A 16262-nucleotide genomic window follows, 5' to 3' on the forward strand; every position below is an offset into this window, starting at 1 on the left:
TGTATCCATGAACTCATTGTGTTTTTGATTCCACATATAAGTGATATCATAACAGTATTTGTCTTTTTCTTGTCTGCCTTATTTCACTTAGCATAATGCCTTCAAAATTCATCCATGTTGTTGCATACATATAGATATATAGATGATATATAGATATGTAGATATAGATGTAAATATAAACAGATATAGATATAAATTGCTCCTTGGTGAGTCACAGATTAGAAACTATGCCAGGTAAATTGTTGGACAAGGATACTTTATTTGCAGCAAATAAGGAGATCACAGGGAATAACTTCCAAAGCTGTGACTCTCGAGCCAAGGGTAAATGGGTCCCTTTTATTTAGGGTTGGGATGAATATTTAGATAGGGAAGACTTGTCATGGAATATAAAGGGGAACATAAGGCAGTGCATGCAACTTAAGGAAGCATGCCTATATCACACATTGTATGTTATGTAAATGAGGCTTGTGCTCATCCTTGAGCAGAAGTTTTAGTATTATAATGAGGTAAAGGAAGTTGTCAGTCATTCTGCAGGTCACTCCATGGTCCATCTGTGCGGTGCGAGTCCAGGGTTATGGTCATATTGGTCTGGATGGCCTGGGTTGGCAGGAGGTCTTGTCAGGGTGGTCACTATCACTTGAGGGGTGCTTTTGGTTTCCATCAGCCTGAGTTAAAAGATGAGCTGGATAGAAGAGCTTAAGGAAAAATGTGGGACAAAGGTCAGTGAGTATAAGCAGGTGGGCAGTAAAGGTCAGGTGTTGGGTTCTAGCTGGTCACACAGTGAACATGAGGGTGCATATATCTATGAATTAGTATTCTCATTTTCTTAAATGCTCAGATGTGAAATTGCTGGATATGACAGTCTATTTTTAATTTTTAGGAAACTCCATTATATTTTCCACAGTGACTGCTCCAATTTACATTCTCACCAAAAGTGCACAAGCGTTCCCATTTCTCCACATCTTCACCAACACTTGTTATTTCTTGTCTTTTTTTTTTTTTTTTTAACGTTTATTTATTTTGAGACAGAGAGAGACAGAGCATGAACGGGGGAGGGTCAGAGAGAGGGAGACACAGAATCCGAAACAAGCTCCAGGCTCTGAGCTGTCAGCACAGAGCCCGACACGGGGCTCGAACCCACGGACCGTGAGATCATGACCTGAGCCGAAGTCGGCCGCTCAACCGACTGAGCCACCCAGGCGCCCCTTTCTTGTCTTTTTTTTAAACAGGTATGAGGTGATATCTCATGGTGGTTTTGATTTGCATTTCCCACTCACCACTATCAAAATGGCTAAAATCAAAAACACAAGAAACTACAAGAGTTGGTGAGGAAGTAGAGAAAAAACAACAGTGCCTGTACTGTTGGTGGGAATACAAAGTGGTACAGCTACTATAGAAAAGAGTATGGGGGCACCTGGGTAGCTCAGTTAGTTAAGCATCCAACTCTTGATCTCAGCTCAGGTCTTGATCTCAGGGTCATGAGTTCAAGCCACATATTGGGCTCTGCATTGGGCATGATGCCTACTTAAAAAAAAAAAAAAGAGTATGGAGGTTCCTCAAAAAATTAATAATAGACTTACCATATGATGCAGTAATTTCACTGCTGGATATTTATCCAAGGAATTTGGAAACACTAATTCAAAGGGATATGTGCACCCCTATGTTTATTGTTTAAGATCTGGAAGCAACACAAGTGTCCATCGATAGAGGAACAGATAAAGAAGATGTGGTGTATATATGCAATGGAATGTTACTCAGCCATAAAAAAGAATGAAATCTTGCAATTTGCAACAATAGGGCTAGATCTAGAGAGTGTATGCTATGAAATAAGTCAATCAGAGAAAGACAAATATCATATGACTTCACTCATATGGGAAATTTAAGAAACAAAGAAAAAAAAGAGAAAACCAAAAAACACATTCTTAGTAATAGAGAACAAACAAACAGATGGTTACAAGAGGGGAGGTGAGTGGAGATGGGTGAAATAGGTGGAGGGGATTAAGTGCACACTTACCCTGGGGCGCCTGGCTGGCTCAGCTGGAAGAACATGTGACTCCTGATCTGGGGTTGGTGAGTTTGAGCCCCACATTGGGTGTAGAGATTACTAAGAAAAAAATAAATAGACTTAAAAACAGAAAAAAGAGCATACCTCTCTTGATGAGCACTGAGTAATATATAGAATTGTTGAATCACTGTATTGTCCACCTGAAACTGATATAACAGGACTTGCTAACTCTACTGGATTTAAAAAAGAAAAAAGATCAGTGTTTGCCAGGTGTTTAGAAGAAGGGAATGATGAATAGGTAGAGCACAGAGGATTTTTAGGGCTGTGAAAATATCACGTGTGATACAATAATGATGTGGGTTTTTCATATAAGACTTTTATTATGTTAAAGTATGTTCCCTCTAGATCTACTTTATTGGTTTTTGTTTTTTTTTTTAATTTCTTTTTCAAGGTTTTTAATTTATTTTTGGGACAGAGAGAGACAGAGCATGAACGGGGGAGGGGCAGAGAGAGAGGGAGACACAGAATCGGAAACAGGCTCCAGGCTCCGAGCCATCAGCCCAGAGCCTGACGCGGGGCTCGAACTCACGGACCGCGAGATCGTGACCTGGCTGAAGTCGGACGCTTAACCGACTGCGCCACCCAGGCGCCCCTGGTTTTTTTTTTTTTAATCCTGAATGGATGTTGTACTTTGTCAATGGTTTTTTTGCATCTATTGAAATAATCGTAGGGGCTCCTGGGTGGCTCAGTTGGTTAAGTGTCCAACGCTTGATTTTGGCTCAGGTCATGATCTCATGGTTCATGAGACTGAACCCCACATTGGGCTCTGCACTGACAGCGCGGATCCTGCTTGGGATTCTTTCTCTCCTTCTCTCTCTGCCCCTCCCCTGCTCTCTCTCTTTCTCAAAATAAAAGTAAATATTTAAAAAAAGAAATAATGTTTTTTATCCTTTCTTTTATTGATGTGATGTGTCACGTTCATTGATTTGTAAATATTGAAGCACCCTTGCATCCCAGGATAAATCCTGCTTTATTCTGGTGAATGATTTTTTTTTTTTTAACTGTACTTCTGGATTCGGTTTGCTAATATTTTGTTGAGGATTTTTTGCATTGCATTGTGTTCATCAAGGATACTGGCCTGTAGCTCTTTTTTTTTTTTTTTTTTTTTTTGTGGTGGCTTGCCACTTAATTTTTAAGAGCTCTTTTAATATCCCTTTAATATATTAGCAATATTAGCCATTTGTCTGTCATATATGTTGCAAATATTTTCTCCTGGTTTGTCAATTGTCTTTTGGTTTTGTTTGTGATGGCTTTTGGCCATGAAAAATGTTTTATTTTTATGCATTCAAATTTATCAATTTTTTTTTTTTATTATTCTGGATTTCGAGTTATAGTTAGACTTCCCCCACACTGAGGCTAAAGAGGAAGTCATTCATGTTGTTTGCTAGTATTTGCATAGTTTCAGTTTTTACATTTAGGTGGGATCAGGCATATTCAAGGATGTTATGACCATAGACTCAGTTTTTATATTTAGATTTCTAATCCAGTTGGAATTTATTTTTATGTAGTGTTAGGTATGTTTCCACTCTTATCTTTTTCCAAATGGTTACCCAGTTGTTACAGCACTATTTTTTAAAAAGTCCATTTTTGCCCCAGTGGCTTGAGATGCCCCTTTACCAATATTCTAAGTTTCCAAATGTGTCTGGGTCTATTTTGGGGCATTCTATTCTATTCTACTCTACTCTATTCTACTGGTCTGTTTGTCTACTCATGCACCGATGTAACAGTTTTATTACAGAGGCTTTATAGTATATTTTCTTGTCTTATAAGGCTAGGCCTGCTCAGGTTTTCCTTTTCATTGTTGCCAAAATATTTTTGCATGTTTGCTGAAAATGCATAACCTGAATTAATCATGAGGAAACTTAGGAGAATTTTATAAAAGAATTGGCTAGCATTCTTCAAAACAATATTAAGGTCATAAACAAAAAAGAAAGATGAAGGAATAAGGAGACATAATAAATGTACTATGTGGTTCCAGGTAGATAAAAGGACATGGGACAAAGATGAGGTTTAAATGAGGTCTATAGATTAAGTAATAATAATGCATCAGTGTTAATTTACTGGCTGATTGTACTGTGTTTATGTAGGTTATGAACATCTGGGGGGCACCCTGGGTGGCTCAGTCCATTGAGGGTCTGACTTCAGCTCAGGTCCGATCTCACGGTTTGTGGGCTTGAGCCCTCCATCGGGCTCTGTGCTGACAGTGCAGAGCCCGCTTCAAATCCTCTGTCTCCCTCTCTCTCTGCCCCTCCCCCATGCATGCATGTTTGTGTGCATTTTCTCTCTCACTCTCAAACATTGGGGCACCTGGGTGGCTCAGTCAGTTAAGTGTCTGACTTCGGTTCAGGTCATGATCTCATGGTTCATGAGTTCGAGTACCATGTCGGGCTCTGTACTGACAGCTCAGAGCCTGGAGCCTGCTTCAGATTGTGTCTCCCTCTCTCTCTGCCCCTCCCCTGCTCGCATGCAGTCTCTCTCTCTCTCTCTGTCAAAAATGAATAAACATTAAAAAGAGACCATTTGGGGAAACTGGGTAAAGGATATGTGGGAATTTTGAAAATCTTTTTATAAACCCGAAATGATTTCAAATTAAAAACTGAAAACATTAAGGGCACCTGGGTGGCTCAGTTGGTTAAGCGTCTGACTTTGGCTCAGGTCATGATCTCATGGTTCTTGGGTTTGAGGCCTGCATTGGCCTCTGAGCTATAAGCTCAGAGCCTGGAGCTTACTTCCGATTCCGTGTCTCCCTTTTTCTCTGCCTCTCCCCTGCTGGCTCTCTATCTCTCTCTCAAAAATAAAGAAATATTGAAAAAAGTGAAAACATTAAAAGATGAAAAAATTTAATTGTATATAATATTTATTTATTATATTTTATTTATTATAATTTACTTATAAAGTTTTATTATAATTTTTATTATATTTTACTTATTATAAGTAAATTTATTTATTTATTGTAATTTATTTATAAAATATTTTAACATATATAATCAACCTCTTGGCCAAATATAGGAGTTGCAGACTTGCAACAATGGGTGAGTAGAACTATTTCCTAGTAGTGTTGTTTTCATTAAACTGTCAATGCAGGAACTGGACTCCCAGGATTACAATTCTCCTTGATAAGACTCGCCAACCACTTCCGGGAATAATGTTGGCATTATTCGAGGGTGCAGGTGAGATGCCTGCCTTCTGATGTATTTGGGCAGGTAGCTGAGCCAAGGGGAGGTTGAATAAACATGTAGAAGGGTTAAGGTCCTATAGTACCAAAACTCTAAAGGACTTGCAGCAGATTGAAAATTCCAACTCTTGAAAAGAGAGCTCAGTGATTAACAGAGGCGGGCAGAAGGGTTGTGCTAGAAATCCATTCCTGAGGGCCCTGAAAGTGCTGCTTGTTGACATATCGAGTCAGAGTATAGTATCAGCAAGCAAAGCTGCTTGATCTCCAGAACTCATCAGCCTCTGTCACTCTGTGTATGGGTCAGCTTTTCCACCCAGGTCAGAGAGCAGGGATCCCTTCGACAGAGGAGCATGTTGTCCATACTGTGGGGCGCCTGGTTTCTGGGTTTTCTGACTGGGAAGCATTTCTAGCCTCACCTCATGTGGAGCCTCTGAACTGCCCGTTCTTGGAGAAAATCTTCTCTTAGGCCCTTTAAATGACTCTTAGAAGAACCACGGCTTGCCACTAGAGGGACTTCTGTAGAAAACAAACAAACAAACAGGGTGGCTAGACTCTATTTTCAAGAAAGTAGAGTTAGAAAATCAATCCTTATATTACATATAGCATATTTGATGGTCAAACTCAAACATGGATATTTTAACTCTGGGAGTATTTCAGTGTAACATCTGAGAGCTATGCATTATAAAAGCATACAATGTTCTTTTTTTTTTTTTTTTTTTTGCCAGCTTTCTCAGCCTGTAATGCCCTAAAGTTGTAAAATTAATCACACTGAACAAAGAAAATTTTACAAATTGTTTAATACCTTTGACTTGAATCCTACCTTTACTGAAAAGGCAAGCAGCTAGTGTTTTACATTATTATGTGTACCTTAAACTAAGCTAGAAGTTATTATAATATGGAAGATTTTTGTGATGTTCAGTATTTCAAAAATACTTCAGGTAAAGAATAATTACAAGTACATTTTAAGAGTTGTAAACCCACTTTGCAGGCAGTAGTTTGTTTAGCTAAACTAAGGGTTTTGCCAGAAAGGAAGAACAATGTCATAAGTAATTTTGTGTCTCATTAAAAAGAATTTGGTGAGAGAAGGGCGATTGGCAAAACCTATCTCGGAGGTAAGAAATCTAACCTTAACAGTGGTAGAGCTTGACACTGTTGGGACACAGTTGGACACATTTGCTGTTCACGCTTCGTTTACTAGTGCAAAATGATAACAGTAGTAGTAATTTTGAGAGTTTCAATTTGGCCAAACTATTAGATATATAATTCATAAAATACTAAAATAGTATTTAAAAAATAACTACCATTTCTTTGAAAAGAGCATATAACTTAAAGTTAGTAGATTTCTTGGGTCAGATCTATATTATTGGATTCTTAGTTTTGTGGGTCCTTATAAAACAAAACTCATAAGCCCTCTGGAGCAATCAGAACTACAGAGAGCTAGCAGTACATGCAAAGGGACTGGGGGTTTGGTTAGAGATGGTTGGTTAAAATCCCAAACTCTAATACTATAGTCACACCATTTATACCACTCAATTACTTAGAAAACCAGCTGGATTTGAACACTTTTTAAAAAATGTTTATTTATTTTTGAGAGAGAGAGAGAGAGAGAGAGAGAGAGAGAGAGCAGGGTAGGGGCAGAGAGAGAGGGAGACACAGAATTTGAAGAAGGCTCCAGGCTCTAAGCTGTCAGGACAGAGCCTGACCTGGGGCTCAAACTCACGTTCATGGGATCGAGCCTCACATTGGGCTCTGTGCTGACAGCTCAGAGCCTGGAGCCTGCTTCGGATTCTATGTCTCCCTCTCTCTCTGTCCCTTGTCTGCTCACTCTCTGTCTCTGTCTCTCTCTCAAAAATAAAAAAATTTAAAAAAATTAAATAAAATGCTGGATATGTCAGTGGCTTTTCTCATTAAATCCTCTAATATTAATGAACAATGAAATATCCATTAAACTATTAGGAAATAAGATATACTGGATTATGCAATGCTGAGAAGTTTATGTCTTCAACAAAATTGTTATACCTTTCCCTGACTTTAAGCAATATCCATACTATAGTCATTCATTAACTGAAAAATAAAGAGTATGCCATTATTTCCACTATGTGAAAAATAAAATCTTGTAAATCATAAAAAAAAACCCAACTCGTATTACAACTACTTAAAATATTGTACACTTATCAAAATGCACAGGAAAAAAGTTTTTTGTTTTTAAGTAGGCTCCACACCCAACATGGGGCTTTAACCCATGACCTCTTAGATCAAGAGTTGCATGCTTTACAGACTGAGCCAGCCAGGTGCCCAGAAACAAGTTTTAATATACTGTACAATGGGTAGATTCATCTGAATTCTCAGGCATGGTTATGGCAGAGCAAGAGCTCTCTAATATGAACAGATTCAATAAAAAGCATAACTTAAAAACATTTGAAAAGGTCTATGGGAGAAGTACCAGTAAAGAGAGCAGTATTGAACACACAGGAAGTGGAGTTCAAGATAGCATTATCCAAGGGGAGGCTGGAAAGCTTCCATCAAGAACACAGTGGCCACTAATCTCGGGCAAGAGTAAGGACAGTGTTTCCAGAGACTGAAAGAAAGGGAGCATGTAGCCGGTTGTTTTTGCTTTCCTAGCATCTCTTCTCCCTGCTTTTGGTTAACAGTACCAATTTCAGTCCCCCTTAGAGGTGGAAGGAATGGGGGTATGACCTAAGGGGAGCCAATCAGATTTTATTTATCTTAGGAATTTGGAAGTTCAGAAGAGAAACACAAGAAGGGAAATGATTGGGGCTGTCATTCTGATGGCAGCGGCTCAAAGGGGACTCCCGATTTCCTCTGGTTTATGCCCTTCCTAAGACCTGCTTGCTTAGCTTTTCCTTAACTGTGAATTCTGTAGGTTTTTTCTCCAAATTCTATTTTGTTGGTGTTTGCCAGTTGAATTTTGTTGTGTGCAAATAAAGAACTGTATGAGACACAGGTGTGTACACATTGAAACATCTTAAGTATGAGGTAAGAAGTCTATTCTCTCTTGCAGAGGCAAGTGGGGTAGATAATTTGAAAAACGTGATGAGGGGCGCCTGGCTGGCTCAGTCAGTTAAGCGTCCGACTTCGGCTCAGGTCATGATCTCCCGGTCCGTGAGTTTGAGCCCTGCGTCGGGCTCTGTGCTGACAGCTCAGAGCCTGGAGCCTGTTTCAGATTCTGTGTCTCCCTCTCTCTCTGACCCTCCCCTGTTTATGCTCTCTGTCTCAAAAATAAATAAATGTTAAAAAAAAAAAAAAGAAAAACGTGATGAAATTATGGAAGGGAGCTATCAAGTATAAGTATAAAGATCAAAGATAAGCAAAAGGACTGCTAATCAGTGCTGAGAGTTCAGCCAAATTTGCAGAATATGAATTTGTAGTGATTCCATTCACGAACCTAGGCGCAGGAAAGGAGAAAGGACATCATTGCACTGATTTGTAGTTAGGAGCTAGCAGAACTATGTGTCAGAACCTTGACATACAGATATTAAAGGGCTTTCAAGGGAAGTTGAAGGCTACTATCACGGGCTCTACGCAGAACAGGCAAGGAAATAAAGCTAAGAGGGTGGAATTGGGGGACAAAAGGAGAACTGAGGGATGGGTCTGGGTTAGTTGAGAACAGACGAGGAAGTAAAGGCTGCTTTATTGCAGTCCAGATTTAGAAGAAAATCAGGTGATAAGGTTCAGGGTGTAGGTAAGCAAGGTGCTTAGAGAATCGGGATATTGATTGAGGTTACTGAGGCACATCGAAGCTAGGGTCATTATATGGCTCCTGAAGTTGCCCATGATGATGTCAGACGAGATGCTAAGTGCAGTAACCAGTTCACCTAAATTTTACCAACCAAACTCAAGAGGTTTTTCTTTTGCTTTTTTTATGAATGTGAGGGAACAGCTAGAGGTTGATAGATGGTCACTTAAAAATAAAGTTCTTTTGGGGTGCCTGGGTGGCTCAGTCGGTTGTTTCTGACTTCCACTCAGGTCATAATCTCATGGTTCACGGCTTTGAGTCCTGTGTCGGGTTCTCTGCTGTCAGCACAGAGCCTGCTTTGGATCCTCTGTTCTCTCTTTGCCCCTCCCCTGCTCATGCTCACTCTCTCTCTCTCCAAAATAAACACACATTAAAAAAAAAAAGTTCCTTTAAAAGAACTAAGACTAGCTACAGGGTAACAGTGGCTAACTATGTAGGTTCCCAGCTTGCTTCTTTACTGGCTAATTCTGAAGAAGTTATTTATCTTCCGATGCCTCAGTTTCTTCAACTATAACATAAAGATAATAGTACTTGGGATGCCTGGGTGGCTCAGTCGGTTAAGCCTCTGACTTCAGCTCAGGTCATGATCTTGCAGTTCGAGAGTTCGAGCAGTGCATCAAGCTCTCTGCTGCCAGTGCAGAGTCTGCTCCAGATCCTCTGTTTCCCTCTCTCCGTCCCTCCCCTACTCGTGCTTTGTGTGTGTGTCTCTCAGAAATGAGTAAACATTAAAAAAAAGAGACAATAGTACTACTTCCTGGGTCACTGAGATAATTAAATAAATTAACATGCATCAAATAGTAAATACCGAGCACTTCATAAATGTTAGCTATTATTATTAAAGGGAGACAGATCCAAATACACTATAACACAATGTAATATTTTATGATATGTGTACAAACAGAAAATAACTGACAGGGGCATTAAAACTATACTTGGGATACTCGGGGAAGTTTTCACTGAGGTGTTAGAGGCAAAAACAAAAGAAAGCGGTAAGATCCGTTTAACGCTCTCCCTAAGGCAGACATTGTGATAGCTGTTTTAAGAATATCATCACATTTAATACCATGTCCCTGCAAGATATGTATCTTTCTTTTACTGAGGAGGAAAGCTAACGGAGGTTAAATAACTCACCCTTGGGTACAAAGGAATGAAAAGAAACTGGAATCTTTTTATTTAGATAATTTAGTTAGTTGGTCTGGCACAAGCGGGACTCTGCAGAAGGAATTTAAAGGATGCGTGGAAATAGCCTAGCAGGATCATTTAGCGCTAGTGGGGAACTGGGAAGGTTGAAGATACAGTCGCAGCAGGGATCAGATTATAAAAGGTATTTGCTTGTCTTATGAGACGTCTGGGCTTGAATCTGTGGGTAATGTCCAGGGAGTAAAGGATTTTAACCAGGCCCTAGGCAGTGAGTTGACACCAAGCAGGTCAGCGGGCATGATGATGGCCAGACTGGCCAGTCATTCTTCACTTAATGAGCGCCTGTGCGCCAACCCCGCGAAGGGTAGCGGAGATGCAACAAGGAAAAGACGCAGCCGGGTGTAGCTTTCGCCCTGCTCACCTCGCGCAGAGGCAGAAGCCCCCAGGCGGGTTGTTCCACAGGTTTCTTTCGGGCTCCCCTCCTGAGCCGAGCCGGGCCAGCAGCGTGCTCCTCAGCGGCCGTCTGCGCTCGCCGGGTCAAGTGCAACCCGGCCGAGCGCTTCCCTTCAGCACCCTGTGGCGTCGGCATCCTCCCTGCTCCCAGCTTCCACGCGAACCCAGCAGCAGGCCTGCTAACTCAAGCCTGTAGTCTGCAGACCCTTTTTTCTTCCGGCTGCACCACACATCCGGTCACGTGTGGGGCCGGTCACATGAGAGTTGGTCACGTGCTGGGGCCGCAGGGCTCGGGGCTCGGGGTTTGGCTTCCGCAGACCTGCGGACCTTAGCGGGTGCGGTCGTGGCTGCCCCGGAGGCCGCGGAGCTGCCCGACTGGGATGGTGAGGGCGGCGGGCCCGGGTCGGGCCGGGGTCGGGTCGGGGCCGGTGCCTTCCCCAACCTCAGCCCGTCTTCTCATTCTTCCCGCTGCAGATGAACCGGACGACCCCCGACCAGGAGCGGGCGCCGGCGTCCGAGCCCGTGTGGGAGCGGCCCTGGTCGGTGGAGGAGATCCGCAGGAGCAGCCAGAGCTGGTCGCTGGCGGCCGATGCGGGCGTGAGAGGCGGGCCCCAGGGAGGGGAGCGGAGGGCGGGCCGCCTGGGGTGACCCCGCGGCTTGCCAGCGGGAGGACAGGAGACCCCGATTCCTTCTCCACTCGGTGTATTCTGCTGCCCCTGTTCATGCGTTCATAACGCATCCCTCCCCCAAAACGCCACTGTGGCAGTCCCTAGGCACCTGGGCGGGGGCGGGCCCATCGTCCTTAGCCGGCTGAGTTCCCCCACTCCGACTGCAGCCCAGATGCAGGTCTCTTCCTTGTTTGGGTTTTCTAGGGCTGCTCCCATCTCCATCCTGATGGAGGCAGATAGGTTATCTCTGCGCCGCGGGTTTGCTAGGGCACAAGTGAGGCCATTTCACTTTGGGACCTGGACTGTGTGGGGAGGTAGACAAGCCTGTATATGGATATCCTCGAGTGGGACTTTAAAGGCCGGGGACCCAAGACTCCCGAAACTGTGATTCCGAAGTCCCATATGAACACGATTTTTTTCTTTTTATAAGAGTGGCAGTTTGTTATTTTGCCCTTGATCTGGGATTTCTGTAGAATGATAACCAAACAAGACTTTAAAATTCGTCCAGAAGCGAGATAGCAAGTGTCGGTGTACTCCTTGCCACTGTTTGGATGGGCTTTGTTAATGTTTTTCAGTGATACTTGGTTTTGGGTGTTGTCGAAAGCAGCATCTCTTACATTCTAACACACAAAGGTGAAAGGAAATGGGTTCTTTTTTGTTTTGACACACGGAGTAGACTCATATGATATTGATACTACTGTATGTTTATTTTTTAAATAGCTACTACAGTTTCTACAGGAATTCTCACAGCAGACTATCTCTAGGACCCATGAAATCAAGAAACAAGTGGATGGGTTAATCCGGGAAACTAAAGCCACAGATTGTCGCCTACATAATGTCTTCAACGACTTCCTTATGCTGTCTAATACCCAGTTCATTGAAAACGTGAGTTACTTAGTTGTGTCAGACTTATAAATAGTGTTTTCTGGAGGAACAAGAGTCCCTTGGGGTATTAAATGATGTATTATTAGGTACCCTCCTCAATTTTCATGAACACAGGGGTTCTTGGTAATTGAAGCTTCTTTCTCTAGGATTAATGCCTTTTTAAATTAGTACAGTTTGTTTTTTCAGGCCTTTAAAAAAATCTAATGATAAAATTATCTTACATTCTAGTTTTTCGTACCCTTTTAGTTTTGAGGATAGTCAGCACTTGTGCTGGTATTCCCCCAAGCCTTATTGTGGCCATGTCCCTTAAGGAGAGCTGTACACCTGCCTGGTCTGATCCTGGTCTGACCAGCATGTGACTGCACTATTGATTGTGTCCATTATGTTCTGATGAATTCTGTTAAAGGCATATGTGTGCCTACTTGAAATACTCTTTTTTGTTTTGGATTTTTTTTAATGTTTATTTTTGAGAGAGAGCCAGCGAGAGAGAGAGAGAGAGAGAGAGAGAGAGAATGAGAATGAGAATGAGTGGGGGAGGGGCAGAGAGAGAAGGAGACAATCCCAAGCAGGCTCCAGGCACTGGGGTGTCGGCACAGAGCCCAATACACTGGAACTCGTGAACTGCGAGATAATGACCTGAGCTGAAGTTGGACGCTTAACTGACTGAGCCACCCAGGTGCCCCTGGAATATTCTTGATTAATGTTTTGTTATGATGGCTGAACCTGTGGTACAGAATCAACTCTAGAAAGATTACTGGGCTTTAAGCCATGTGTGATTTTCCCTATATGTATGTATTTATTGTATTGTATTGTATTGTATTGTATTCTATTCTATTTTTTTTTTTTCTTTTTATTCTATTCTATTTTTTTAAATAACTTTTTAAATTTACCTCCAGGTTAGTTAGCATATAGTGCAACAATGATTTCAGTAGTAGATTCCTTAATGCCCCTTACCCATTTAGTCCATCCCCCCTCCCACAACCCCTCCAGTAATCCTCTGTTCTCCATATGTGAGAGTCTCTTATGTTTTGTCCCCCTCCCTGTTTTTATATTATTTTTCTTTCCTTCCCTTATGTTCATCTGTTTTGTATCTTAAAGTCCTCATTGAGTGAAGTCATATGATATTTGTCTTTCTCTGACTAATTTCGCTTAGCATAGTACCCTCTAATTCCATCCACATAGTTGCAAATGGCAGGATTTCATTCTTTTTGGTTGTCAAGTAATACTGCATTATATATATATATATATATATATATATATATATATATATATATACCACATTTTCTTTATTCATCCATCGATGAACATTTGGGCTCTCTCCATACTTTGGCTATTGTTGATAGTGCTGCTGTAAACATTGGGGTGCATGTGCCCCATCAAAACGGCACACCTGTATCCCTTGGATAAATGCCTAGTAGTGCAATTGCTGGGTCATAGGGTAGTTCTATTTTTAATTTTCTGAGGAACCTCCATACTGTTTTCCAGAGTGACTGCACCAGTATGCATTCCTACCAGCAGAGCAAAAGAGATCCTCTTTCTCTGCATCCTTGCCAACATCTGTTGTTGCCTGACTTTAGTTAATGTTAGCCATTCTGACAGGTGTGAGGTGGTATCTCTTTGTGGTTTTGATTTGTAGTTCGCTGATAATGAGTGATATTGAGCTTTTTCATGTGTTGGCCATGTGTATGTCTTCTTTGGAGAAGTGTCCATGTATGTCTTTCACCCATTTCTTCACTGGACTATTTGTTTTTTGGGTGTTGAGTTTGATAAATTCTTTATAGGTTTTAGATACTAGTCCTTTATCTGATATATTGTTTGCAAATATCTTCTCCCATTCTGTCGGTTGCCTTTTAGTTTTGCTGATTGTTTCCTTTGCTGTGCAGAAAAATTTTTATTTTGATGAGGTCCCAGTAGTTCATTTTTGTTTTTGTTTCCCTTGCCTCCGGAGACATGTTGAGTAAGAAGTTGTTGTGGTCAAGGTCAGAGAGGTTTTTGCCTGCTTTCTCCTGGAGGATTTTGATGGCTTCCTGTCTTACATTGAGGTCTTTCATCCATTTTTAGTTTATTTTTGTGTCTGGTGTAAGAAAGTGGTTCAGGTTCATTCTTCTGCATGTTGCTGTCCAGTTTTCCCAGCACCATTTGCTGAGGAGACTGTCTTTATTCCATTGGATAGTCTTTCTTGCTTTGTCAAAGACTAGTTGGCCATATGTTTGTGGGTCCCTTTCTGGGTTCTCTGTTGATCTGAGTGTCTGTTTTTGTGCTCTTCCCTATATATTTATCGACTTCCTAAGTACTAGATCCTAGGAATACATAGTTAAATTAGACAGAACCTCTCTTTATTATTTGTTTATTTAAATTTTATTTATTTTTGTGAGAGAGAGAGAGAGAGAGAATATCCCAAGCAGGCTCCATGAACTGTGAGATCATGACCTGAGCTGAAATCAAGAGTTGGATGCTTAATCAGCTGCGCCACCCAGGCACCCGATAGAGCCTGTCTTTAGAGAAGATCACAATCCTCCATAATAGTGTAATTCCAGAATAGGAAGGAAGCAAGTGTGGCTAGAGCCTAGTGAGTGAGTGAAGGAGGGACTGTTAAGATGAGGATGGAGAGGAAGCTTAGTTGAACTGACCTATATTTCTCAGAGGGAGGTTAGCCTAACTTTCTGAGTGTCAGCCATAGATCATCTGTGGAAAAAGGATTATTAAGTAGGTTATTTCCTGAGATTGTTAGGTGTAAAGTGATAGAAAGGATTTTGAAAATTGCTAAATTGTAAAAGCTCTATTCAGGACTTTTAAGAGAAGACCAGGGGCGCCTGGGTGGCGCCGTCAGTTAAGCGTCCGACTTCAGCCAGGTCACGATCTCGCGGTCCGTGAGTTCGAGCCCCGCGTCGGGCTCTGGGCTGATGGCTCGGAGCCTGGAGCCTGTTTCCGATTCTGTGTCTCCCTCTCTCTCTGCCCCTCCCCCGTTCATGCTCTGTCTCTCTCTGTCCCAAAAATAAATAAAAAACGTTGGAAAAAAAAAAAAAAAAAAAAAAGAAGACCAAATAGCATCATGCAAGTATCTTAGGCAACACGGTTGTGCATTTTTTTTAGTAGTTCAGGTTGAATTGCCGCTACTAGCATTTTCGGGAGTCTGTAACATAAGGATCTTAATGAAGGTATTAGAGATCTCTTTGCCAGTAAGTTTAAGATAGAGCCAGTATTTTAGTAAAATCTGTAGTCACTTTTTAGTCATCTATGTAGAATGTCCGTGCTTGGTCCTGAGTGTCTTTCTCACTGGCAGAGGCAGTTTAGAGGTGTATATGCAGCCCATCATCTTTCCATGAAGCCAAATTTGGTGTCCATTCTGGTATACTTGTTGCTCTCATTCTGTACTTTTCTTGCTGGATCAGGTGCTCATTTCTTCTCTGTGATCAGTGTTAGAGACCTAGATGGGGCATGGAGTAGAATTGGGAAGGGTCTACGCAATGTGCCTGTACCACATGGTATTGGATTAGCATCTGTTTGAATTTTTGGGGTTAGGCGGGTATCTTAAACTGTGTTTTCTGAATCACAGTCTTCATGTCTTCCTTGTCTTTTGTTCAACTGTTCTTTTCTGGTGAAGTTTTTTTTTTTTTTAAGTTTATTTATTTATTTTGAGAGATGAGTGCAGAGAGAGAGAGGGAAAGAGGGAATCCCAAGCAGGCTGTACTCTGTCAGTGCAGAGCCCGATGTGGGGCTCAATCCCATGATCGTGACCTGAGCTGAAATCAAGAGTCAGATGCTTAACCTCCTGAGCCACCCAGGTGGCCCCTGGCCAAGTTATTTTAGATTTTGAGTTTTTCTTGATGTAGCGGAGTTTTTTTTGTGGGTTTTTGTTCTCCTGAATTTTTTCTTTTTTTTTGTAGTAGTTCTTTATTTCTGTTCACTTTTTGGATTCCCTTTTTGCCACCCATCTTTACATTTCCCTAGTCCTTAACCTTCTTCCCCTTCCATTCTGCAGCCAGAATTCCCCTCTCAATGTACCTGTTGCCACTGCCAAGTTTAACTGCTTCTCACACTTCCTGTAGTGCAATGTGTTGCATGTTCTTCTCATTCGTGGCAGAACATGATGATGTTAAGAGTACAGCTGGGGCACCT

At 41.6% G+C, this 16262-nt stretch overlaps 1 protein-coding gene and 1 long non-coding RNA gene across 5 annotated transcripts in view; one reads left to right on the forward strand and one right to left on the reverse strand.

Moving 5' to 3' along the window:
• Positions 1 to 310: 310 nt before the first annotated feature.
• Positions 311 to 5640, reverse strand: LOC131493005 (uncharacterized). The gene is made up of 3 exons (XR_009252393.1): positions 5058 to 5640; positions 2015 to 2104; positions 311 to 695 (listed from the first exon to the last, which is right to left on the reverse strand). It is a non-coding gene; the product is annotated as an uncharacterized LOC131493005 (long non-coding RNA).
• A 5219-nt stretch (positions 5641 to 10859) lies between these two features.
• The window catches only part of WASHC2A (WASH complex subunit 2A), a 62317-nt gene continuing 56914 nt past the window's right edge, over positions 10860 to 16262 (forward strand). For all 4 annotated transcript variants that reach the window (XM_058697008.1, XM_058697010.1, XM_058697011.1 and 1 more), the window contains exons 1-3: positions 10860 to 10973; positions 11065 to 11187; positions 11979 to 12143. In XM_058697008.1, the coding sequence (XP_058552991.1) occupies positions 10971 to 10973; positions 11065 to 11187; positions 11979 to 12143 (291 nt within the window). In that variant the 5' untranslated portion in view covers positions 10860 to 10970. The remainder of the gene's footprint in view (positions 10974 to 11064; positions 11188 to 11978; positions 12144 to 16262) is intronic.

The sequence above is a fragment of the Neofelis nebulosa genome, chromosome 13 (genome assembly GCF_028018385.1).
Source record: "Neofelis nebulosa isolate mNeoNeb1 chromosome 13, mNeoNeb1.pri, whole genome shotgun sequence".
NCBI classification, from domain to species: Eukaryota; Metazoa; Chordata; class Mammalia; order Carnivora; family Felidae; genus Neofelis; species Neofelis nebulosa.